This window comes from Hyperoodon ampullatus (genome assembly GCF_949752795.1).
Source record: "Hyperoodon ampullatus genome assembly, chromosome: 2".
Taxonomy (NCBI): domain Eukaryota; kingdom Metazoa; phylum Chordata; class Mammalia; order Artiodactyla; family Ziphiidae; genus Hyperoodon; species Hyperoodon ampullatus.
The window spans coordinates 167,189,659-167,214,405 of NC_136915.1; the positions used below are offsets into that span (position 1 = coordinate 167,189,659).

The 24,747-nt window shown below is 39.9% G+C and overlaps 1 protein-coding gene across 1 annotated transcript in view; it reads left to right on the forward strand.

Moving 5' to 3' along the window:
- SLC9C2 (solute carrier family 9 member C2 (putative)) overlaps positions 1–24,747 on the forward strand; it is a gene marked incomplete at both ends in the record, with an annotated part of 105,685 nt that overhangs the window by 50,774 nt on the left and 30,164 nt on the right. The window contains 3 exons of the mRNA XM_079723798.1: positions 1,813–1,962; positions 11,902–11,953; positions 24,228–24,376. Of these exons, the coding sequence (XP_079579924.1) occupies positions 1,813–1,962; positions 11,902–11,953; positions 24,228–24,376 (351 nt within the window). The remainder of the gene's footprint in view (positions 1–1,812; positions 1,963–11,901; positions 11,954–24,227; positions 24,377–24,747) is intronic.

The following is a 24,747-nucleotide window of genomic DNA, read 5'->3' on the forward strand; positions in this document are numbered from 1 at the left end:
GATTTCACTTGCCACTCCATATTTTTGAGTTGCTTAATTCTTATTACATCAAATAAGTCTATTAGTATGTATTGAAGTTATAGAGGCTTAATATGAAAAAACATTGCTGTAAACCCTGATGGCAAAAGGCATACATTAGAATCCTCCATCCAGTCCCCATTCTCCAAGCAATTTTATAGTAATCTTAAAGGCAAAATCATCTGAATGCCCAGACTTGTGCTTGTTGACTTCCTTTTTTTGTTCCTTCCTTGATTCTATATTAATGTTACCAAACTTTAGTGTTCATAAGAATGACTCTACAGAGTTGTATGCACAATTTATTTATGATTTTTTCCCTATGAGCTGAGTTTAGAGCAAAGTGTCGACATAAGGTATAACCCACCATAATACAAACGACTCTAGAAATGAGGATATGTAGAATGAGGCTAAGTCTTAATGCAGAAGGCAGAGGCGTCCTTAGATAATCAGTTTTTATACAGGGATCGTATGCAGATGAATGTAAAATAATTATTTTAGAAAGAATACTTTGTGAAAAGTCTCTCTGAGTGAAATAAAGATTTAAAGATGTGTTATTGTGGAAGTCAACCGTATTTAAAGTGTGAACTAGTTGCTATTTCTGTTTAACATGCTCTGACAAGTCCCAGCGGAGTGTATTTAAGTAAATATAGTCATGATTAGCTTTTGTTTACTGAGCAGTTACTATGTTCCAGGAACTGTGCAGACCACTTTACTTACATTATCTAGTTAAATTTTTATAAGAGCCCTGTGAAGTAGGTGTCACCACTTTACCAAGTTAGGTGTCCTAATAGCCAGTCTCAGCAAAGTGTGGCTTTCAAAAGAAACAAATCTTTCTTGGAAAACTTTGAAGAATATTGGAGACCTTTACTTCAGATCGGCCCAGGGGGTGCCAGTGCATCATGGAATAAAACTTTATAAAAATCCTCTTTAATATCTCTCCCTCTGCCCAAAGTTTCACAACCAGAATAACAGTTTTAAAAAAATCTGTCCCTTCTCTGCTCTTGTGACTCCTTCTCTGTGATGTTCTTTTCCTGGTCACATCTTCCTCTTGCCCCTCACCATCCTCCCTGCGCTCTGATGTGCATCTGTCTCTGTGATTCACTGCATTGCTCGTGAGGGCCACTCCACTGGAATTCTGGTCCTTAGGTATTATTATCATCATTGAACAGATGAGGACACTGAGTCCTTGGAGTCACTAAGTAATTTGCTCAAGCTCACAGAGCTGGTGAGTAGCAGAGCTGGTATTTGAACCCAGGGAGGTTTATATTTAAAAATCCCACTCTCCTCAGTCACTGCACTCTCCTTCCTCAGCTTATGATTTGAGAAATTTAGAGCTAAGGAGTATCTTAGATACCCTAAGGTCCTTATCTTACAAGTGGAGAAACTGAGGTGTAGAGAGAAGATTTATTCGGTTGGTTACTATCACCCAGGTTATTGGGGTGACCTCTCTTGTCTCCTGAAAACTGGTGATATGGAGAATGAGGGAAAGTGCAGGTAGGGATTTCCCCTTAAAGCTACAGAACAGTTCTTTGAGCTTTCATTTCTTTAGAGTGGCTCTCAAACTTGAGTGTGCATAGAATCACCTGGAGGACTTGTTAAAGCACCGATTTTGGGGCCCATCCCCAGAGTTTCTGATTCAGCAGGTCTGGAGTGGGGCCTGAGAATTTGTGTTTCAGCAATAGCGTCACATTTGTGTTTCTAACAAGCTTGTTAGAAATGACACTTTGAGAACATCTGCCTTAGAGGGTGCTTTTCCTCATTAAATTTTCAGTTTTTTTCTCTCTGTTATTCCAGGTACTAATACCACTGCTGATGAATATTGTAGATGTGCAGATCAAAAAGCGTCTCAGCTTGATGTATAGTATTACAAAAGGCTATGTCAAAAGTCAAGAGGATACCAAGTTTTTAATAAAACAAATTTCTAGCCAAGAATCAATAAATCAGGTGAGAGACAAGCACTGGTCATTTGGGGAAAACATCACTTAGGTGTCTTGATTTCTTTTAAGACCATTTCTGCATGTATTTGACCCAATAGATAAATTATATCAAGTGAAAGGGATTCAGTTGTTTATTATGTGATACGAGGTGCTGCAGAGAAGAGTCTCTGCTCTTTAAATTTCAGCTATGATTATCAAACTCATTTATGATCTTCAGAGAAGAAAATCTATTCGTTTTCATTTTCTGAGTGCAGAGGAGAGATTCTGTCTGTCTTTGTAACACTCTCGAAGGGTAGGACACTTGAAATAGGCTTCATGTAGGAAATGAGACATGAACAAGGCTTTAAGGAAAGGGTAGGTCTGAAGTGGCGGGAGAGAGAGGGAAAGAGAACAAAGATTTGACAGTGAAAGCTTCAAATGCTGGTACTGAGGAGTGCATGAGTGGTAGTATTTATTATTATTATTTTTTATCATTCAAGATCCTCATTTCCAGGCAGTATGAGGTAAGTACCAAATGGGAGATGAGGATGTAAGCACATTAGGAACTCACAGGTGGAATGAATCACCTCCTAACCAGCTTCCCTCACACCAGTCTGTCCACTACAGGCCCCTCTGCAATTTAGCAGAGTCACGTTCCTAAAAGGGCTATTTTAACTTTCATATATGATTTTCCGCTTCAGAGTATTCAATTCTATGGCCTAAGAGGTAAGGTCTTTGAATATACACAGACAGAACACTTATGGTAAAAAATATTCATGCATAATTTTGCAACTTGGAAATAACATAATAAAAGAAATAAAATTATCCCTTTCAGCCCTCCACTCTACCATCTCCCAGAGACAGCCCCAAAGCCACCACTCCTGGGTTAAATTCCTCTACTATTAGCCAATAATAATTTTAATAATATGCATATTATTTAATTCTTTTTTTTGGAATTTTATTTTATTTATTTTTTATACAGCAGGTTCTTATTAGTCATCAGTTTTATACACATCAGTGTATAGATGTCAGTCCCAATTGCCCAATTCATCACACCCTCACCCCCGCCCCCCACCACTTTCCCCCCTTGGTGTCCATACGTTTGTTCTCTACATCTGTGGCTCAATTTCAGGCCTCCAAACTGGTTCATCTGTACCATTTTTCTAGGTTCCACATATATGCGTTAATATACGATATTTGTTTTTCTCTTTCTGACTTAACTTCACTCTGTATGACAGTCTCTAGATGCATCCACGTCTCTACAAATGACCCAATTTCATTCCTTTTTATGGCTGAGTAATATTTCACTGTATATATGTACCACATCTTCTTTATCCATTCATCTATCATTGGACATTTAGGTTGTTTCCGTGTCCTGGCTATTGTAAATAGTGCTGCAATGAACATTGGGGCACGTGTGTCTTTTTGAATTATGGTTTTCTCTGGGCACATGTGCAGTAGTGGGATTGCTGGCTCATATGGTAATTCTATTTTTAGTTCTTTAAGGTACCTCCATACTGTTCTCCATAGTGGCTGTATCAATTCACATTCCCACCAACAGTGCAAGAGGATGCCCTTTTCCCCATACCCTCTCCAGCATTTGTTGTTTGTAGATTTTCTGATGATGCCCCTTCTAACTGGTGTGAGGTGATACCTCATTGTAGTTTTGATTTGCATTTCTCTAATAATTAGTGATGTTGCGCAGCTTTTCATGTTCTTCTTGGACATCTGTATGTCTTCTTTGAGGAAATGTCTATTTAGGTCTTCTGCCCATTTTTGGATTGGGTTGTTTGTTTTTTTACTATTGAGCTGCATGAGTTGTTTATATATTTTGGAGATTAATCCTTCGTCCGTTGATTGGTTTGCAAATATTTTCTCCCATTCTGAGGGTTGTCTTTTTGTCTTGTTTGTGGTTTCCTTTGCTGTGCAAAAGCTTTGAAGTTTCATTAGGTCCCATTTGTTTATCTTTGTTTTTATTTCCATTACTCTAGGAGGTGGATCAAAAAAGATCTTTCTGTGATTTATGTCAAAGAGTGTTCTTCCTATGTTTTCCTCTAAGAGTTTTATAGTGTCTGGTCTTATATTTAGGTCTCTAATCCATTTTTTTTTTCTTTTTTTTTGCGGTACACAGGCCTCTCACTGTTGTGGCCTCTCCCATTGTGCAGCACAGACTCCGGATGCGCAGGCTCAGCGGCCATGGCTCACGGGCCCAGCTGCTCCGCGGCATGTGGGATCTTCCTGGACTGGGGCACGAACCCGTGTCCCCTGCATCGGCAGGCGGACTCTCAACCACTGCACCACCAGGGAAGCCCTCTAATCCATTTTGAGTTTATTTTTGTAAGGTGTTAGGGAGTGTTCTAATTTCATTCTTTTACATGTAGCTGTCCAGTTTTCCCAGCACCACTTATTGAAGAGACTGTCTTTTCTCCGTTGTATATCCTTGCCTCCTTTGTCATAGATTAGTTGGCCATAGATGCGTGAGATTATATCCGGGCTTTCTCTCTTGTTCCGTTGATCTATGTTTCTGTTTTTGTGCCAGTACCATATTGTCTTGGTTACTGTAGCTTTGTAGTATAGTCTGAAGTCAGAGAGTTGGTTCCTCCAGCTCCTTTTTTTCCCCTCAAGACTGCTTTGGCTATTCGGGGTCTTTTGTGTCTCCATACAAATTTTAAGATTTTTTCTTCTAGTTCTGTAAAAAATGCCATTGGTAATTTGATAGGGATTGCATTGAATCTGTAGATTGCTTTGCGTAGTAGAGTCATTTTCAAAATACTGATTCTTCTAATCCAAGAACATGGTATATCTCTCCATTTGTTGGTATCATCTTTAATTTCTTTCATTAGTGTCTTACAGATTTCTGCATACAGGTCTTTTTTCTCCTTAGGTAGGTTTATTCCCAGGTATTTTATTCTTTTTGTTGCAGTGGTAAATGGGAGTGTTTCCTTAATTTATCTTTCAGATATTTCATCATTAGTGTATAGGAATGCAACAGATTTCTGTGCATTAATTTTGTATCCTGCAACATTACCAAATTCATTGATTAGCTCTAGTAGTTTTCTGGTGGCATCTTTAGGATTCTCTATGTATAGTATCATGTCATCTGCAAACAGTGACGGTTTAACTTCTTCTTTTCCAATTTGTATTCCTTTCATTTCTTTTTCTTCTCTGATTGCCATGGCTAGGACTTCCAAAACTATGTTGAATAATAATGGTGAGAGTGGACATCCTTGTCTTGTTCCTAATCTTAGAGGAAATGCTTTCAGATTTTCACCATTGAGAATGATGTTTGCTGTGGGTTTGTCGTATATGGCCTTTATTATGTTGAGGTAGATTCCCTCTATGCCCACTTTCTGGAGAGTTTTTTTTATCATAAATGGGTGTTGAATTTTGTCAAATGCTTTTTCTGCATCTATCGAGATGATCATATAGTTTTTATTCTTCAATTTGTTAATATGGTGTATCACATTGATTGATTTGCATATATTGAAGAATCCTCGCATCCCTGGGATAAATCCCACTTGATCATGGTGTATGATCCTTTTAATGTGTTGCTGGATTCTGTTTGCTAGTATTTTGTTGAGGATTTTTGCATCTATATTCGTCAGTGATATTGGTCTGTAATTTTCTTTTTTTGTAGTATCTTTGTTTGGTTTTGGTATCAGGGTGATGGTGGCCTCATAGAATGAGTTTGGGAGTGTTCCTTATTCCACATTTTTTTGGTAGAGTTTGAGAAGGATGGATGTTAGCTCTTCTCTAAATGTTTGATAGAATTCACCTGTGAAGCCATCTGGTGCTGGACTTTTGTTTGTTTGAAGATTTTTAATCACAGTTTCAATTTCATTGCTTGTGATTGGTCTGTTCATATTTTCTATTTCTTCCTGGTTCAGTCTTGGAAGGTTGTACCTTTCTAAGAATTTGTCCATTTCTTCCAGGTTGTCCATTATATAGGCATAGAGTTGCTTGTAGTAGTCTCTTAGGATGCTTTGTATTTCTGTGTTGTCTGTTGTTACTTCTCCTTTTTCATTTCTAATTTTATTGATTTGAGTCCTCTCCCTCTTTTTCTTGGTGAGTCTGGCTAATGGTTTATCAATTTTGCTTATCTTCTCAAAGAACCAGTTTTTAATTTTATTCATCTTTGCTGTTGTTTTCTTTATTTCTATTTCATTTATTTCTGCTCTGATCTTGATGATTTCTTTCCTTCTGCTAACTTTGGGTTTTGTTTGTTCTTCTTTCTCTACTTCCTTTCGGTGTAAGGTTAGATTGTTTATTTGAGATTTTTCTTGTTTCTTGAGGTGGGCTTGTATAGCTATAAGCTTCCCTCTTAGAACTGCTTTTGCTGCATCCCGCAGGGTTTGGATCATCGTGTTTTCATTGTCATTTGTCTCTAGGTATTTTTTGATTTCCTCTTTGATTTCTTCAGTGATCTCTTAGTTATTTAGTAACGTATTATTTAGCCTCCATGTGTTTGTGTTTTTTACGTTTTTTCCCCTGTAATTGATTTCTAATCTCATAGCGTTGTGGTCAGAAAAGATGCTTGATATGATTTCAGTTTTCTTAAATTTACTGAGGCTTGATTTGTGACCCAAGATGTGATCTATCCTGGAAAATGTTCCATGTGCACTTGAGAAGAAAGTGTAATCTGCTGTTTTTGGATGGAATGTCCTATAACTATCAATTAAATCTATGTGGTCTATTGTGTCATTTAAAAATTCTGTTTCTTATTTATTTTCATTTTGGGTGATCTGTCCATTGGTTTAAGTGAGGTGTTAAAGTCCCCCACTATTATTGTGTTACTGTCGATTTCCTCTTTTATAGCTGTTAGCAGTTGCCTTATGTATTGAGCTGCTCCTATGTTGGGTGCATATATATTTATAATTGTTATATCTTCTTCTTGCATTGATCCCTTGATCATTATGTAGTGCCCTTCCTTGTCTCTTGTAACATTCTTTATTTTAAAATCTATTTTGTCTGATACGAGTATTGCTACTTCAGCTTTCTTTTGATTTCCATTTGCATGGAATATCTTTTCCTATCCCCTCACTTTCAGTCTGTTTGTGTCCGTAGGTATGAAGTGGATCTCTTGTAGACAGCATATATATGGGTCTTGTTTTTGTATCCATTCAGCAAGCCTGTGTCTTTTGGTTGGAGCGTTTAATCCATTCATGTTTAAGGTAATTATCGATATGTATGTTCCTGTGACCATTTTCTTAGTTGTTTTGGGTTTCTTTTTGTAGGTCCTTTTCTTCTCTTGTGTTTCCCACTTAGAGAAGTTCCTTTAGCATTTGTTGTAGAGCTGGTTTGGTGGTGCTGAATTCTCTTAGCTTTTCCTTGTCTGTAAAGCTTTTGATTTCTCCATCAAATCTGAATGAGATCCTTGCTGGGTAGAGTAGTCTTGGTTGTAGTTTCTTCCCTTTTGTCACTTTAAGTATCATGCCACTCCCTTCTGGCTTGTAGAGTTTCTGCTGAGAAATCAGCTGTTAACCTTATGGGAGTTCCCTTGTATGTTATTTGTCATTTTTCCCTTGTTGCTTTCAATAATTTTTCTTTGTCTTTAATTTTTGCCAATTTGATTACTATGTGTCTCAGTGTGTTTCTCCTTGGGTTTATCCTGTATGAGACTTGCTGTGCTTCCTGGACTTGGGTGGCTATTTCCTTTCCCACGTTAGGGAAGTTTTCGACTATAATCTCTTCAAATATTTTCTCGGGTCCTTTCTCTCTCTCCTCCTTCTGGGACCCTTATAATGGGAATGTTGTTGTGTTTAATGTTGTCCCAGAGGTCTCTTAGGCTGACTTCATTTCTTTTCATTCTTTTTTCTTAATTCTGTTCCACAGCAGTGAATTCCACCATTCTGTCTTCCAGGTCATTTATCCATTCTTCTGCCTCAGTTATTCTGCTATTGATTCCTTCTAGTGTAGTTTTCATTTCAGTTATTGTATTGTTCATCTCTGTTTGTTTGTCCTTTAATTCTTCTAGGTCTTTGTTAAACATTTCTTGCATCTTCTCGATCTTTGCCTCTATTCTTTTTCCGAGGCCCTGGATCATCTTCACTATCATTATTCTGAATTCTTTTTTTGGAAGGTGGCCTATCTCCACATCATTTAGTTGTTTTTCTATGGTTTTATCTTGTTCCTTCATCTGGTACATAGCCCTCTGCCTTTTCACCTTGTCTGTCTTTCTGTGAATGTGTTTTTTGTTGCACAGGCTGCAGGATTGTTGTTCTTCTTGCTTCTGCTGTCTGCCCTCTGGTGGATCTAATTATTGATTTATTATTTCTAAACAGCCTTTATTTACTCTTTGCCATGCAATATAAGGAGATTAAACATTCATCTCCTTTAACCTTTTCTTTTTCTCTCAAATTTTTGGAGCTATTACTTTTACAGGGAAACAGTTTATAACATTTACCTTCTATGCTGTACATATAATTGTCTTCATTCTTTTCAGTAAATGACTCTATAGATGGAAAACCAAAAAACAACCTCTACTTTATGATTATATAAATATTATGATCATATAAATGTTATTCACTCTAGAACCTATCATTTGATTGAATCCATAACAAAGGAAATATGATCCTATGTCATTAAACCTTTCGTACTTGAAGGAGACTCTTCTCTATGAAACAGCAAATGAATTAATTTTTTTTAACAATACCTTCCTTCTCTTCCTTTAAGTTATATTCCTCAGCCACTCTTTCTGGAGTCTCATGTGAGCTCCCTTTTTACTTTCCTTTCTATTATGCTGGATTATGTCCTTAAGAAATTTTTTCCATACGTCCAAAAATTTTTCTGTAAGTCCAAAATTCTTTTTGTTTTGATTTTAATTGTTTGACTCTTCAAAACCATTTTCCTGAAGTCATTGCCCCTCTGTCTTCAGCATTGCTGATACATGACCGATTTTACTTTTGCTTTTGTAGGTGACTTTTTCCCTCACTCTTTAAAGTCTTTGGGATTTTCTTTTTATCCTTGGAGTTCTGAAATTTCACCAAGATGTGTCTACGTGTGATTTTTAAAAAAAATTTGTTCCATTCAGCACGTGGTGAAGCCTTTATAATCGGAAGATTACCATCCTCCTTCCATTACTTCTTTGATTATTTTCTCCCCTCTGTGGTTTCTATTTTCTTCTTTTGGCACTCTTTTAAAGAGAGTTTTGAATATCTGTGTTTAGTCCCTCTTTCAACTTTCCTCATAACTTTCAACTCTTTCCTCTTTGCATTGAGAACCCCCAGTTTGATTTTCCAGGTTCCTAAGTCAGTCTTTAGCTCTGTCTATTCTGTTATTCAGCCCATCTGTTAACTTTTTTTTTTGACAAATACTTTTTTGTCAAACAATCAGGAACTTTGATTGCTTCTTTTTTATAGTAACTGTTTCTTTTTTCTTTTTAAAAGAATGTGATATTCTCTTGAATGTCTTTATTTTAAGAATTTCTGTTTCCTGTATCAGTTCTGCTTCTTTGAGGTTCATTCTTCTATTTGTTGTGTTTGGTTCTTATCTTTCATTCAGTTTTTCCACCCAGTGTTTGGTGATTTGGTGTTATATTTTCATATATGTAGATGAAAATCTAAATTGAGTAGTAGCAATAGCTAAAGGGTGTTTTCTCAGCCCAAGTAAGACTCCTGAGTTTTAATCCAAGAATGAATTTAAATCCTAATTCCTGAAGCCCTAGATCTTATAATTGTGTGCATAAAAACAAAATCAGGATGGGCTGGGGGTTATGTCTTCCGGTTGTTATGCCTATTTTTTGTGATGACTGTTGGTTGCCTCAGGTTCTCAGCCAAGAAAGAGAGCCTGTTTCTTTATCAAATTCAGGAGAGGGAGAGGCTGTGAAGACACCTAATTTAATGTTTTAATTTTTAATTTCGAAAATACATAAAAGATATATTGTTAAATATCTTTAGCATTTAAGATTTCTTTTTTATAATCAGATACCACTATAGGAAGAGTATACCTGAATTTTAGGAAGGCATCTGACATCTTTTATGAAATCCTTACAGACTGGATAGAGAAATATTATCTAGATTTATCACAGAAGTATTGATTATTGGATCCAATATTAATGTGCAACAGAATTCTATCCTGTTGATTTACTTAGAATATTGGAGAAGAAAATTAAAAGAACTACTGAAAGTTTAGGTTGATCTATATTAGGAAGAACATAAAGCTATTCATAGGAGAAAATATTTCAGAAACAGGAAGAGGAGAGAAGAAAAACAAGAGCCAGTGGGGGAAGTTAAGAATGTGTTTTCAGGAGTTTGGGTGAAGGCGTAGCGATTTGGGGGCAGAGATTTGCCTGGAAGTATAAGACGTGAAAAGAATTCCCCTTTAGCATTTTTAAAGGAGACGTCAGTAAACATTTAAATGTCTTATTGAGATGTGTTTAGATATCAAACTGGTATTTATTTTGAAAGTGACACGGTTCAAGAAACTGGCCAGTGGCAGCTCACCTTTAGAGAAGTCACATGTATGTCCGGGCTTTCATGGTTATTTTCTCTTTGTGGGCAGGAGTTGGTTCCTAATGGTGTCTTATGCAAGGTCATTCTGTGGCAATTTTACAGAGCTGGTAGTATGAAGGGGGCTTAGCTGGTGTCTATGAACTGTTGCAAGCGGGGATGGAGCACAGTATGTAGGTGTCATGTGCAGGCTAATAATTTGGTACCTTCCCATTGCTGATTCAGTGTTATCAAGTGAGAAGAAACAATTTAATAAAAATTGTATACTCAGGGAATTCCCTAACGGTCCAGTAGTTAGGACTCTGTGCTTTCACTGCCAAGGGCACGGGTTCCATCCCTGGTCTGGGAACTAAGATCTCGCAAGATGTTCGGTGGCAAAAAAAAAAAAAAAATTGTATACTTCATTCTTATATCCAAAATGAGTGATTAACCTGACTTCTCTAAACAAAACAACACACAGTTAACTTTAACTGCTTAAATTTTAGATAACAAACCAGTTGTTCCTTGTAAATAGGAAGGTACCATGCATGATTTGGGTGCAGAATTTCAGCCATCCGTACCTGACTGTCCTAGAGAACTGTCAGTTGTTTAGTCCCAGGGCTGTTGATGTGGCCAAGTGGAAGCTCCAGAAGGACTCAAACCTAGAGGGCAAGCTCCATGTAGAGCCATGCCTGGGACATGGTGGGAATTGGACAAATACCTATTGCATGAATGAACAGATTGGTTAGCCCAGAGTGGACCTCTTTCTTCAGTTATGTCAGGAGTTATCTGTAGGAAACATGACCTACTTGACACCATATTTTCTCATTATTCCACTCATTTTTGCATTCCCGATAGACTGGCTCCCCAAACACCTTCTCTGTTGGCCACCCTCTCGTGGCACACTATCTATGAGAATTCTCCTTGATGCACAGTGGAGTGTACACTTGTCTTTTCTAAGAAATATTAGGCACAGTAGTTATGTAAGCTACTACACAACATCCATTGCACTATGAGTGTGAGCCTGGGGAAAGCAGCAGAATTGACAGAGAGGGAAGATTTGAGCTAAATATCTCACCCAAACGCTAATCTAAGTGAGACTTCTTCTACCGTACTTCTTTTAAAAAATTATTTATTTATTTAATTTATTTATTTTTGGCTGCGTTGGGTCTTCGTTGCTGCACGCGGGCTTTCTCTAGTTGCGGCGAGCGGGGGCTACTCTTTGTTGTGGTGCGCAGGCTTCTCATTGCGGTGGCTTCTCTTGTCGTGGAGCACGGGCTCTAGGCACATGGGCTTCAGTAGTTGGGGCACGTGGGCTCTATACCACAGGCTCAGTAGTTGTAGTGCATGGGCTTACTTGCTCCGTGGCATGTGGGATCTTCCTGGACCAGGGCCCGAGCCTGTGTCCCCTGCATTGGCAGGCAGATTCGTAACCACTGTGCCACCAGGGAAGCCCCTACCATACTTCTTTTTCTCAGATTTTAAAGCCAGTAATGCACTTGGTGTAATTAAAAATTAATGTGTTTCTTAACTTCTCACAGAAATTATATGAAATTTTGGAAACCAACAAACGAGATGCTGTCAAAGAACTAGGTAAGTAGTTGGAATATCTAATTTCCTGAAATCACACCTTATCATCCCATAATTTAACCAAAGGAAGACAAGTTCATGCTTTCATTCAGTCATTCACTCATTTGTTTATTCATTCAATAAGCATTTATTGAACCCATTTAATGGGCCAGGTGTACATAACATGTAGATCCTGGTGGGAAGTGTGAGCATGTCAATAGATAATTGCAGAAAGTTAGAGGAGTTCTATTATTTGCTATGGAAGCATAAAAGAAAAAATGAAGAGTGCAGAAAGTGTATTAAGGTGGCAAGATCAGATTCCTTAAGGCAGTGGTCCCCAACCTTTTTGGCACCAGGGACCAGTTTCTTGGAAAACAATTTTTCCACAGACGGGGGGTGGGAGATGGTTTCGGGATGATTCAAGTGCATTACATTTATTGTGCACTTTATTATTATTACATTGTGTTGCTTATGTCCAGTCTACTCCGTCATCTCATTTTGGTGGCTGTCACTGCAGAAAATCCTGCTTCACAAAGATAGGATGTTGGAAATGGAAGCCGCCTTTTCAGTGCTTTTGTGGCAATCTCAGGGTATTCTGCCTTGACTTTAATCCATAATGTATGGAGATTTGAAGTTGTCTCAAGCATACTTTTAAGACCGCCATCATTTGCGACCTCAAGCAGTTGATCCTCTTCTAGCATGGACAAAGTTGATTCACCTGGCTTATTTACAAATGGGTCCCAGATCCATTCCTTCCCAGTTTGGGGGTCTTTTGTGGTTGGGAAGTAATGCTCAAACTCTTCTGAAAGCTGAGGTAGGTGATCATACACCAGGTGCGAGAGAGAAGGCCCTGGCTCAGTCTCTTTCAAAATCTCTGCTAATGTTTAAAACATGTCAGCGATCCCAATGTTTCCTCATCTTCCCCATAATTCCAGTTTGGCTTTGAACGCAGCCACTTTATCTGCCTACTAGAACACAGTTGTCGTTCTACCCTGAAGTGACAGATTGAGTTCATTGAGCAGGTTGAATATGTCACACAAGTAAGCAAGTTTTGTGACCCAGTCTGTGTCACTGAAATGTGCTGCCAGTGGTGACTGTTTTTCTAAAAGACATCTCTGGAGTGGCTCTTGTAATTCAAAAACTCTGGCCAGTGATCTACCTTTAGAAAGCCATCTCACTTCTGTGTGTGCCCTACGTCCATCTCCTCACAGAGCTGCGTGAACAGACGTGAGTTAAGGACATGTACTTTAATGTAGTTGATAATTTTAATCATATCCTGCAAAATGTTGTTAAGTTCAGGTGACATTTTTCGGCTAGCCAGCATTTCTCTGTGGATGACACAGTGCGTAGACTCACATTCAGAAGCGACCTCTTTGACCCGAGTAGTGAAACCAGAAAGCCGTCCAGTCGTGGCAGCTGCTCCATCCATGCATATACTGACACAAAATGACCAATTCAGTTTTCCTGATGTGTAATCATTCAGCGACTTGAATAGTTCTGCAGCTGTGGTGTTGGTTGGCAACAAAAGTGCACATAACATATCCTCATGCACATCCTCCTGAAATATATATTGCACAAAAACACGCATTGTTGCCTTGATGTCAACATCAGTAGACTCGTCAACCTGGATTGTGTACCATGGTGACTCATTAATCTTCTCTAACAATTGTGCCTCACTAACCTCTGCTGTTTCACCAATTCATCTAGTTATGGTGCTAGCCAAAAGAGGAACACGTGTCACCTTTTGAACTGCAGCCTCTCCTAAAAGTTCATGACAAATGTCCTTAGCAGCAGCAGGATCAACTCTTCACCAATAGTAAAGGGCTTCTTAGCTTTAGCAATGTGGTTGGCCACTAAGAATGATGCTCTCAGTGCAGACACATTTGATGAAGTGGTGGCCTTCAATAATTGCTTCTGTTCTTCGTGTTCACACTTTTTTCTTTTGAAAACTCCAAAGGCGTATCTTTTAATGCAGCATGCTTGGTCTCCATGTGGCAAAGCAGTTTTGAAGGTTTCATAGTTTCATTGGATAGCAGGTCACCACATATACAAAGTGGGCTTGGAGAATGTGAATCACCTGTTGCAATGAACCTGTAATTTAAGTAAGACTTGAATTTTCTTTTCTTTCTTTTTTTTTAATTTTTAAATTTTTATTGGAGTATAATCGCTTTACAATGTTGTGTTAGTTTCTGTTGTACAATGAAGTGAATCAGCTCTATGTATACCTGTATCCCCTCCCTCTTGGTCCCCCTCCCACTGCCCCCATTCCACCCATCTAGGTCGTCACAGAGCACCGAGCTGAGCTCCCTGTACTATACAGAAGGTTCCCACTAGCAATCTATTTTACACATGGTAGTGTATTTATGTCAAACCTAATCTCCCAATTCGTCCCACCCTCCGCTTCCCCCCACGCCATGTCCATATGTCTGTTTTTTTTGTTTTTTTTTTTGCAGTATGTGATACGCGGGCCTCTCACTGTTGTGGCCTCTCCCATTGCAGAGCACAGGCTCCGGACGCGCAGGCTCAGCGGCCATGGCTCACGGGCCCAGCCGCTCCGCGGCATGTGGGATCCTCCCAGACTGGGGCACGAACCCGTGTCCCCTGCATCGGCAGGCGGACTCTCAACCACTGCGCCACCAGGGAAGCCCCATATGTCTGTTTTTTACGTCTACATCTATATTCCTGCCCTGCAAATAGGTTCATCTGTACCATTTTTCTAGAATCCACATATATGCGTTACTATACAATATTTGTTTTTCTCTTTCTGGCTTACTTCACTCTGTATGACAGACTCTAGGTCCATCCACATCTCTACAAATGACCCAATTTCGTTCCTTTTTATGGCTGAGTAATATTCCATTGTATATATGTACCGCATCTGCTTTATTCATTCATTTGTTGTTGGACATTTAGGTTGTTTCCATGTCCTGGCTATTATAAATAGTGCTGCAATGAACATTGGGGTACATGTGTCCTTTTTTTTCAATTTTATTTAAATTTATTTATCTTTGGCTGTGTTGGGTCTTTGTTGCTGCATGCAGTCTTTTCTGTAGTTGCGGAGAGTGGGGGCTACTTTTCGTTGCGGTGCGCGGGTTTCTCATTGTGGTGACTTCTCTTGTTGCGGAGAATGGGCTCTAGGCACGCGGGCTTCAGTAGTTGTGGCATGCGGGATTCACTAGTTGTGGCACATGGGATTCAGTAGTTGTGGCACACGGGCTCCAGAGCGCAGGCTCGGGAGTTATGGCGCACAGGCTTAGTTGCTCTGTGGCATGTTGGATTTTCCGGGACCAGGACTTGAACCCTTGTCCCCTGCATTGGCAGGCGGATTCTTAACCACTGTGCCACCAAGGAAGCCCCCATGTGTCATTTTGAATTATGGTGTTCTCAGGATATATGCCCAGTAGTGGGATTGCTGGGTCATATGGTAGTTATATTTATAGTTTTTAAGGAACCTGCATACTGCTCTCCACAGTGGCTGTATCAATTTACATTCCCACCAACAGTGCAAAAGGGTTCCCCTTTCTCCACACCCTCTCCAGCATTTGTTGTGTGTAGATTTTTTGATGATGGCCATTCTGTCCAGTGTGAGGTGATACTTCATTGTAGTTTTTTTTTTTTTCTTTTGTGGTACGCGGGCCTCTCACTGTTGTGGCCTTTCCCATTGCGGAGCACAGGCTCCAGACGCTCAGGCTCAGTGGCCATGGCTCACGGGCGCAGCTGCTCCGTGGCATGTGGGATCTTCCCAGACTGGGGCACGAACCCATGTCCCCTGCATCGGCAGGCGGACTATCAATCACTGCGCCACCAGGGAAGCCCTCATTGTTGTTTTGGTTTGCATTTCTCTAATAATTAGTGATGTTGAGCACCTTTTCATGTGCCTCTTGGCCATCTGTTTCTTTGGAGAAATGTCTATTTAGGTCTTCCACCCAGTTTTTAGTTTAATTGTTTGTTTTTTTTGATATTGAGCTCCATGAGCTCTTTGTATATTTTGGAGATGAATCCTTTGTCCGTTGCTTCGTTTGCAAATATTTTCTCCCATTCTGAGGGTTGTCTTTTCATCTTGTTTATGGCTTCCTTTGCTGTGCAAAAGCTTTTAAGTTTAATTAGGTCCCATTTGTTTATTTTTGTTTTTATTTTCATTACTCTAGGAGGTGGATCCAAAAAGATCTTGCTGTGGTTTATCTCAAAGAGTGTTTTTCCTATGTTTTCCTCTAAGAGTTTTATAGTGTCCAGTCTTACATTTAGTTCTTTAATCGATTTTGAGTTTATTTTTGTGTATGGTGGTGGGGAGTGTTCTAATTTCATTCTTTTACATGTAGCTGTCCAGTTTTCCCAGAATCACTTATTGAAGAGGCTGTGTTTTCTCCATTTTATGTTCTTGCCTCCTTTGTCATAAGTTAGGTGACTATAGATGTGTGGGTTTATCTCTGGACTTTCTGTCCTGTACCACTGATGTATATTTCTGTTTTTGTGCCAGTACCATACTGTCTTGATTGCTGTAGCTTTGTAATATAGTCTGAAGTTGGGGAACCTGATTCCTCCAGCTGCATTTTTCCTTCTCAAGATTACTTTGGCTATTCGGGGTCTTTTGTGTTTCCATATAAACTGTAAAATTTTTTGTTCTAATTCTGTGAAGAATGCCATTGATAGTTTGATAGGAATTGCATGGAATCTGTAGATTTCTTTCAGTAGTATAGTCGTCTTCACAATATTGATTCTTCCAATCCAAGAACATGGTATATTTCTCCATCTGTTTATGTCATCATTGTTTTCTTTCATCAGTGTTTTATAGTTTTCTGAGTACAAGTCTTTTGCCTGCTTAGGTAGGTTTATTCTTAGGTATTTTATTCTTTGTGTTGCAATGGTAAATGAGATTGTTTCCTTAATTTCTCTTTCAGATTTCTTGTTGTTAGTGTATAGGAATGCCAGAGATTTCTGTGCATTAATTTTGTATCCTGCAACCTTACCAAATTCATTCATTAGCTCTAGTAGTTTTCTGGTGGCATCTTTAGGATTATCTATGTGTAGTATCTTGTCATCTGCAAACAGTGACAGTTTTACTACTTCTTTTCCAATTTGGATTCCTTTTATTTCTTTTTCTTCTCTGATTGCTGTGGCTAGGACTTCCAAAACTATGTTGAATAATAGTGGCAAGAGTGGACATCCTTGTCTTCTTCCTGATCTTAGAGGAAATGCTTTCAGTTTTTCACCATTGAGAATGATGTTTGCTGTGGGTTTGTCATATATGGCCTTTATTATGTTGAGGTCAGTTCCTTCTATGCCCATTTTCTAGAGATTTTTATCATAAATGTGTGTTGAATTTTGGCAAAAGCTTTTTCTGCCTCTATTGAGATGATCATATGGTTTTTATTCCTTAATTTGTTAATATGATGTATCGCATTGATTGATTTGCATATATTGAAGAATCCTCGCATCCCTGGGATAAATCCCACTTGATCATGGTGTATGATCCTTTTAGTGTGTTGTTGGATTCTGTTTGCTAGTATTTTGTTGAGGATTTTTGCAACTATGTTCATCAGTGATACTGGTCTCTAATTTTCTTTTTTTGTGATATCTTTGTCTGATTTTGGTTTTCAGGGTGATGGTGGCCTTGTAGAACGAATTTGAGAGTGTTCCTCCCTCTGCAGTCTTTTGGAAGAGTTTGGGAAGGATAGGTGTTAGCTCTTCTCTAATTGTTTGATCGAATTCGCCTGTGAAGCCATCTAGTCCTGGACTTTTGTTTGTTGGAAGATTTTTAATTACAGTTTCAATTTCTTTACTTGTGATAAGTCTGTTTATATTTTCTAATTCTTCCTGGTTCAGTCTTGGAAAATTGTACCTTTGCACGAATTTGTCCATTTCTTCGTGGTTGTCCATTTGATTGGCATATAGTTGTTTGTAGTAGTCTCTTATAATCCTTTGTATTTCTGCAGTGTCAGTTGTGATTTCTCCTTTTTCATTTCTAATTTTATTGATTTGCGTCCACTCCCTTTTTTTCTTGATCAGTCTGGCTAAAGGTTTATCAGTTTTGTTTATCTTCTCAAAGATCCAACTTTCAGTTTTGTTGATCTTTGCTATTGTTTTCTTCATTTCTATTTCATTTATTTCTGCTCTGATCTTTATGATTTCTTTCCATCTACTAACTTTGGGTTTTGTTTGTTCTTCTTTCTCTAGTTCCTTGAGGTGTAAGGTTAGATTGTTTATTTGAGATTTTTCTTGTTTCTTGAGGTGAGATTGAGTTGCTATAAACTTCCCTCTTAGAACTGCTTTTGCTGCATCCCATAGGTTTTGGGTGGTCCTGTTTTCGTTGTTGTTTGTTTCTGTGTATTTTTTAATTTCTTCTGTGATCTCTTGGTTATGTAGTAGTGCATGTTTAGCCTCCATATATTTGTGTTTTTTACAGTTTTTATTTCCTGTAATTGATTTCTAATCTCATAGAGTTGTGGTAAGAAAAGATGCTTCATATCGACATATATACACTACCGAGCTAGTGGGAAGCAGCATAGTATAGGGAGATCAGCTCAGTGCTTTCCGATGACCTAGAGAGGTAGCGTAGGGAGGGTGAGAGGGAGGTGCAAGAGGGAGAGGTTATGGTGATATATGTATGCATATGGCTGATTCACTTTGTTGTACAACAGTAACTAACACAGTATTGTGAAGCAATTATACTCCAATAAAGATCTATTAAAAAAAAAGAAAGAAACAATGCTTGATACGCTTTCAATTTCCTTCAATTTTCCGAGGCTTTATTTGTGACCCAAGACATGATCTGTCCTGGAGAATCCTCCTTGTGCACTTGAGAAGAAAGTGTATTCTGCCACTTTCAGGTGGAATGTCATATAAATATCAGTTAAATCTTTCTGGTCTGTTGTGTCATTTAAAGTTTGTGTTTCCTTATTTATTTTCTGTTTGGATGGTCTGTCTATTTGTGTAAGTGTGGTGTTAAAGTCCCCTACTATTACTGTGTTACCGTCGATTTCCCCTTTTATGGCTGTTAGCATTTGCCTTATGTATTGAGGTGCTCCTTTGTTGGGTGCATAAATATTTATAATTGTTATATCTTCGTCTTGGATTGATCCCTTGATCATTATGTAGTGTCCTTCCTTATCTCTTGTAACAGTCTTTATTTTAAAGTCTATTTTATCTGACATGACTATTGCTACTCCAGCTGTTTTTTGATTTCCATTTGCATGGAATATCTTTTTCCATCCCTTCACTTTGAGTCGGTATGTGTCCCTAGGTTTGAAGTGGGTTTCTTATAGACAGCATATATATGGGTCTTGTTTTTGTATCCATTTAGTGAGCCCGTGTCTTTTGGTTGGAGTATTTAATCCATTTACATTCAAGGTTATTACCGATATGTATTTTCCTATCACCATTTTCTTAATTGTTTTGGGTTTGTTTTTGTGGGTCATTTTCTTCTCTTGTGTTTCCCACCTACTGAAGTTTCTTTAGCATTTGTTGTAAAGCTGGTTTGGTGGTGCTGAATTCTCTTAGCTTTCGCTTGTCTGTAAAGCTTTTGATTTCTCCATCGAATCTGAATGAGATCCTTGCTGGGTAGAGTAATATTGGTTGTAGGTTTTTCTCTTTCATCGCTTTTAGTATATCCTGCCACTCCCTTCTGGCCTGCAGAGTGTCTGCTGAAAAACCAGCTGATAACCTTATGGGGATTCTTTTGTATATTATTTTTGGTTTTTCTCTTGCTGCTCTTAATATTTTTTCTTTGAATTTAATTTTTGTTAGTTTGATTAATATGTGTCTTGGTTTTTCTTAGGGTTTATCCTAAGAAACCTCTGCACTTCCTGGATTTGGGTGACTATTTCCTTTCCCAAGTTTGGGAAGTTTTCACCTATAATCTCTTCAAATATTTTCTCAGACTCTTTCTTTTTCTCTTCTTCTTCTGGGACCCCTATAATTTGAATTTTGGTGAGTTTAGTGTTGTCCCAGAGCTCTCTAAGATTGTCTTCAATTCTTTTCATTGTTTTTTCTTTATTCTGCTCCTCGGCAGTTATTTCCACCATTCTGTCTTCCAGCTCACTTATTCATTCTTCTGCCTAATTTATTCTGCTCTTGATTCCCTCTTGTGTATTTTTCATTTCAATTATTGTGTTGTTCATCTCTGTTTGTTCTTTAGTTCTTCTAGATCTTTGTTAAACATTTCTCTTATTTTCTCAATCTGTGCCTCCATTCTATTTCCAAGATTTTGGATCATCTTTACTATCATTACTCTGAATTCTTTTTCAGGTAGATTGCCTATTTCCTCTTCATTTATTTGGTCTTGTAAGTTTTTACCTTGGTCCTTCATCTGTGACATATATTTTTGTCACCTCATTGTTTTTTTTTTTCTGATGGGTGGGATTTTGTTCCTGTCTTACTGGTTGTTTGGCCTCAGGCTTCCAGCACTGGAGTTTGTAGGCTGTTAGGTAGAGCTGGGTCTTGTTGCAAAGATGAGAACCTCCGGGAGATCTCACTCTGATGAATATTCCCTGGGGTCTGAGGTTCTCTGTTAGTCCCATGGTTTGGACTCAGAGTTCCCACTGCAGGAGCTCAGGCCCGACCCCTGGCTCATGAATCAAGATCCTGCAAACCTTGCAGGGCAGAAAAAGAAAAAAAAAAAAAAAAAGGAGCAGAACGATATCAAAGAGTAAAACAGAAAATAAGATCAGAAAACTAACAGATATGTTAGAAAAAATGAAAAAATAGATGAAACAACAACTGGAAGGTGAAACAGAATCACAATAGTGAAAAAGAGGAGAAAAAAAAGGGGAAAAGGCCTTGGCTGTTGGGTGTGAGGCTTAGGCTGGGGTGGGGTTTAGGCAGTTGTTGGGGCTATGCTTAGGTCCCACAGGGCCTGAAAAGGCCCTAGGTGGGTGGGGGGTGAGGGTTAGGCTCAATGTGGCAGGAGGGGCCCAGGAGTGCCTCTGGCCTCAGAGGGCAGAGGACCAGGTCCAGGACCCCAGCAGGCTCCCTTGGCACCAGTGGGTGGGGGAAACGCTAGGCATGTTCCCCCCACCTCTGATCCCAGAGGGTCCCTTCCCACTGGCCTCTCTTCTTCTACCCCCCCATCCCATGCCCCTAGGACCCCCGCAGCTGGAGGGAGCCTTGGAGGCGGAGGATCAGGCCCAGGAGCAGGCTTCCCAGGGCCCGAGTGTGCGAGGAAAACACTCACAGTACTTCCCCTGATCCTCCAATCCTGGAGGGCCCCTACCTGTCTGCTCCTTTTTGTCTCGCCCCACCCCCCAGGACCAGCGTCGTTCAGAGGGGGCCTTGGAGGGTGAAGGGCTCAGCCTGGAAGCCCAGCAGGCTTCTTGTGGGCTGATTGGGCAGGAAAAATACTAGATGTGGTTCCCTCTGATCTTCTGCATCCCTGAGGGTCCCTGCAGGCATGGGAACCCCTCCCCTCTCCCAGCCACCCCTCAGTGGTGCTGGTCCTGTCCAGCCTCCACTTCTCCTTCCCCCTCACTCTCCCTCACTCCTATCCGGTCACTCAGGGGTTCTTCCCACCTCCTTGGGCATTGAGTTCCCCCACCAGTGTCCAGCAGGTGCCCTAGTTGTGGGGCGATGTGAACTCTGTGTCCTCCCATGCTGCCATCTTGACTCTGCCCCCCCCCACCCCCAGTATTTTCTTTTAAATGCATCTTTCTTTTTGTTGGCAGTCTTAGAGTCTTCTGCTGTATCATCATTGGGTCTTTGCCCCTTTTCAAAGAAGCTCTCCAGTGATGCTTGTGTTTTACTCATTTTGGCTAGGGTTAGCTTGTGGGCTTACCAAAACTGTGATTGAGACAAGTGCAGAGTGCGGGAAAGAGGTGCAGATGGAGGTGGAGAATAAAATAATGGGCAAAAAATAAAATAAAATAAAATAACGGGCGGGCCATGCACAGCCTAAAATAACTGTCGGATTCTGACTTAAAGCCTGCCCCCAGATGCAGCTGTACAATTGAAGTACCTCAACCCGCCTGCCACTATATAGCCTGCCACCAGATGCAGCTTAATTGTCACTTGCCACTCACTGATAGGGTTTTTTATTTTTTTATTTTTTTTTGCGGTATGCGGGCCTCTCACTGTTGTGGCCTCTCCCGTTGCAGAGCACAGGCTCCGGATGCACAGGCTCACTGGCCATGGCTCACGGGCTTTGTTGCTCCATGGCATGTGGGATCTTCCCGGACCAGGGCACGAACCCGTGTCCCCTGCATCGGCAGGCGGACTCTCAACCACCGCGCCACCGGGGAAGCCCACTGATAGGGTTTTGATTTGAGTCTGCAAGCAATTGATTTATTATGGTTTCTGTGCAGTCAAACCTCTCTGCTAATGATAATCTGTATTTGCAGCCGCTCCCCAGCACTAGCATCACCGCCTCAGCTCTACCTCATATCATCAGGCATTGGATTCTCATAAGAAGCATGCAACCTAGATCTGTTGCATGTGTTGTTCACAGTAGGGTTCACACTTGCATGAGAATCTAATGCCGCTACTGATCTGACAGGAGATGGTGCTCAAGCGATAATGCAAGTGATGGGGAATGGCTGTAAATGTAGATGAAGCTTTGCTCGCTTGCCTGCCGCTCACCTCCTGCTGTGTAGCCTGGTTCCTAACAGGCCATGGGTTGGTACTGTTCCATGGCCCGGGGGTTGGGGACCCCTGCCTTAAGGTTGTAAGAAAAAGACACATGAAGATTACCTTTGACAGAGGGGTGTTGTTTTTGTTTTGCTTTACTTTGCAAAGGAACGTGGAGCTGCAAGGGATGTCATTTCTTGAGCATCGAGAGTCACTCTGCTGGAGTTGTAATGTACAGGGGAGTCCTAGGATTTTATACAAAACTTCTCGGGTCTGTTTTTCTCATATGGGGGCTGTGGGCCAAGCTCTCAGTGTGTGCAAAAGTATCTAGTAGAGAGCCTGGCATATGGTAACATTCTAACAAATGGACGTTAATGTAAAATAAATAAAGCAAAACCACTTTGTATTCATAACCACATTGTAAGATGCCATATGGATTTATGAGGATCATACTTTCCACATCAAAACTGAAAGAACATGGTCTAATGAACGAAATTGTAAGTTTGGAGACAATAGGTCAGAATATTTTGGCAGTGTCAGAAAATCCAGGACTCATTGTTTCCATTTATGTATTAAGCAGATTTTTATTTCCGTGCTTTTAAAGATTAGGGGCCTAGGAGTTGCTATCTTATGTTTTAGATCACTATGGAATATTACAAAGTTTTCTTGATTCAGTCATATGAAAGGGAGTGCCTGTTCCTGTGTGGTTACTGCAACCTATTACTGAATGCTAATTATATCAGGAATTGTGTTAATGGCTTTATATGCATTATTTCATTTAATCCGTATAATTGCTCCATGAGGCAAATACTATTATCATCTTCATTTTATAGATAATGAAACTGAGGCTTAGAAAGGTTAACTCCCCTGAGGTCCTATGGCTGGTAAGTGGTGAGCTAGATCTCAAGCCCAGGTGTATCAGACACTAAAACCTATGTTCTCCACCATGCTGTCCTTCATTTCACTGCTCAGCTCATTTCAGTTAAAAAATGATTGAGTACCTTCCAGATGTCAGGTGTTGTGCTCAAGGTTAGGATTACAAGGATGAAACAGATGCAGTTTAAGCCTTGACTCCCAGTCAATCGCTTGACTTCTCATGCTTGTTAAAGAGGAAAAATATGAGATTTGAGCTCAGAAAGACCCACCAGTGAAAGTCCAGGGGCACTTTTATTCAGTCATTTGTTCATCCACCCACCAAAAGTTATATAATATGGAGGATGAGACAAATAAGGAAAAATAATAATATTACAATGTAATGAGTTCAGGGCTTCCCTGGTGGCGCAGTGGTTGAGAGTCCGCCTGCCGATGCAGGGGACACGGGTTTGTGCCCTGGTCCGGGAGGATCCCACATGCTGCGGAGCTGCTGGGCCCGTGAGCCATGGCCGCTGAGCCTGCGCGTCCGGAGCCTGTGCTCCGCAACGGGAGAGGCCGCAACAGAGAGGCCCGCGTACCGCAAAAAACAAAAAACAATGTAATGAGTTCATAATGTAGATATGTAGGAGATGCCATGGGAATAAGATGGAGTGATTTTCTCTTAGCTGGTGAAGGAAGCCTTTTTTCAATTCTCTCATCTGTAAAATAAAGATGAAAATAACTTTAGTCCTACTGGTCTCACAAGTTCTATATGAGACAGGAATGAAAGGATATTGTGTAAATACTTTGGAAATTATAAACTATTATGCAAATCTTTGTTATTATTGTGGTTACTGAATTGTTTGCTTACTGATAATTTTATTTGCTTCAGGACTCATAGAGCATGAGGGTCGGGATGTTGTCATTGCTTTGAAGACTAAGCAGGCAATCCGGAACGTGATTGCTAAAGCTCTGGAAAGCCTCACCTTCCTTTGGTCAAGAGGCATTATTGATAAACATGAGGGCATTGAGATGAATAAGGTAAGAAAGCAATTTTCCATATTGCTGGATTCCATAAGCCGAACACTCAAGCCTGCAGTGCTACTCTAGCAGAGTGTAATTAGTGAGGGAGATTGGGAAAAGGGTGAGTCATGACAGTTGTAAACTTTGTAATTGCCTAAGTCTTTGTTAATGCCAATGGCAACTAGTGCCAGCACTACCTGGTTCACTCCATGTCAAAACCACTTGGTTGCAAGTAACAGAACCAATCTGAGCTAGGTTTAGCAAAGAAATGGAGTTGGAGGATTTATTATAAGGACACAGAGCACTTTACAGATCCCATGGTAACCAGACCACATGGCTAGGCCTCAGGAAGGGACTTGAACAATGACCTAGAAAGCTTTCAGATTTTC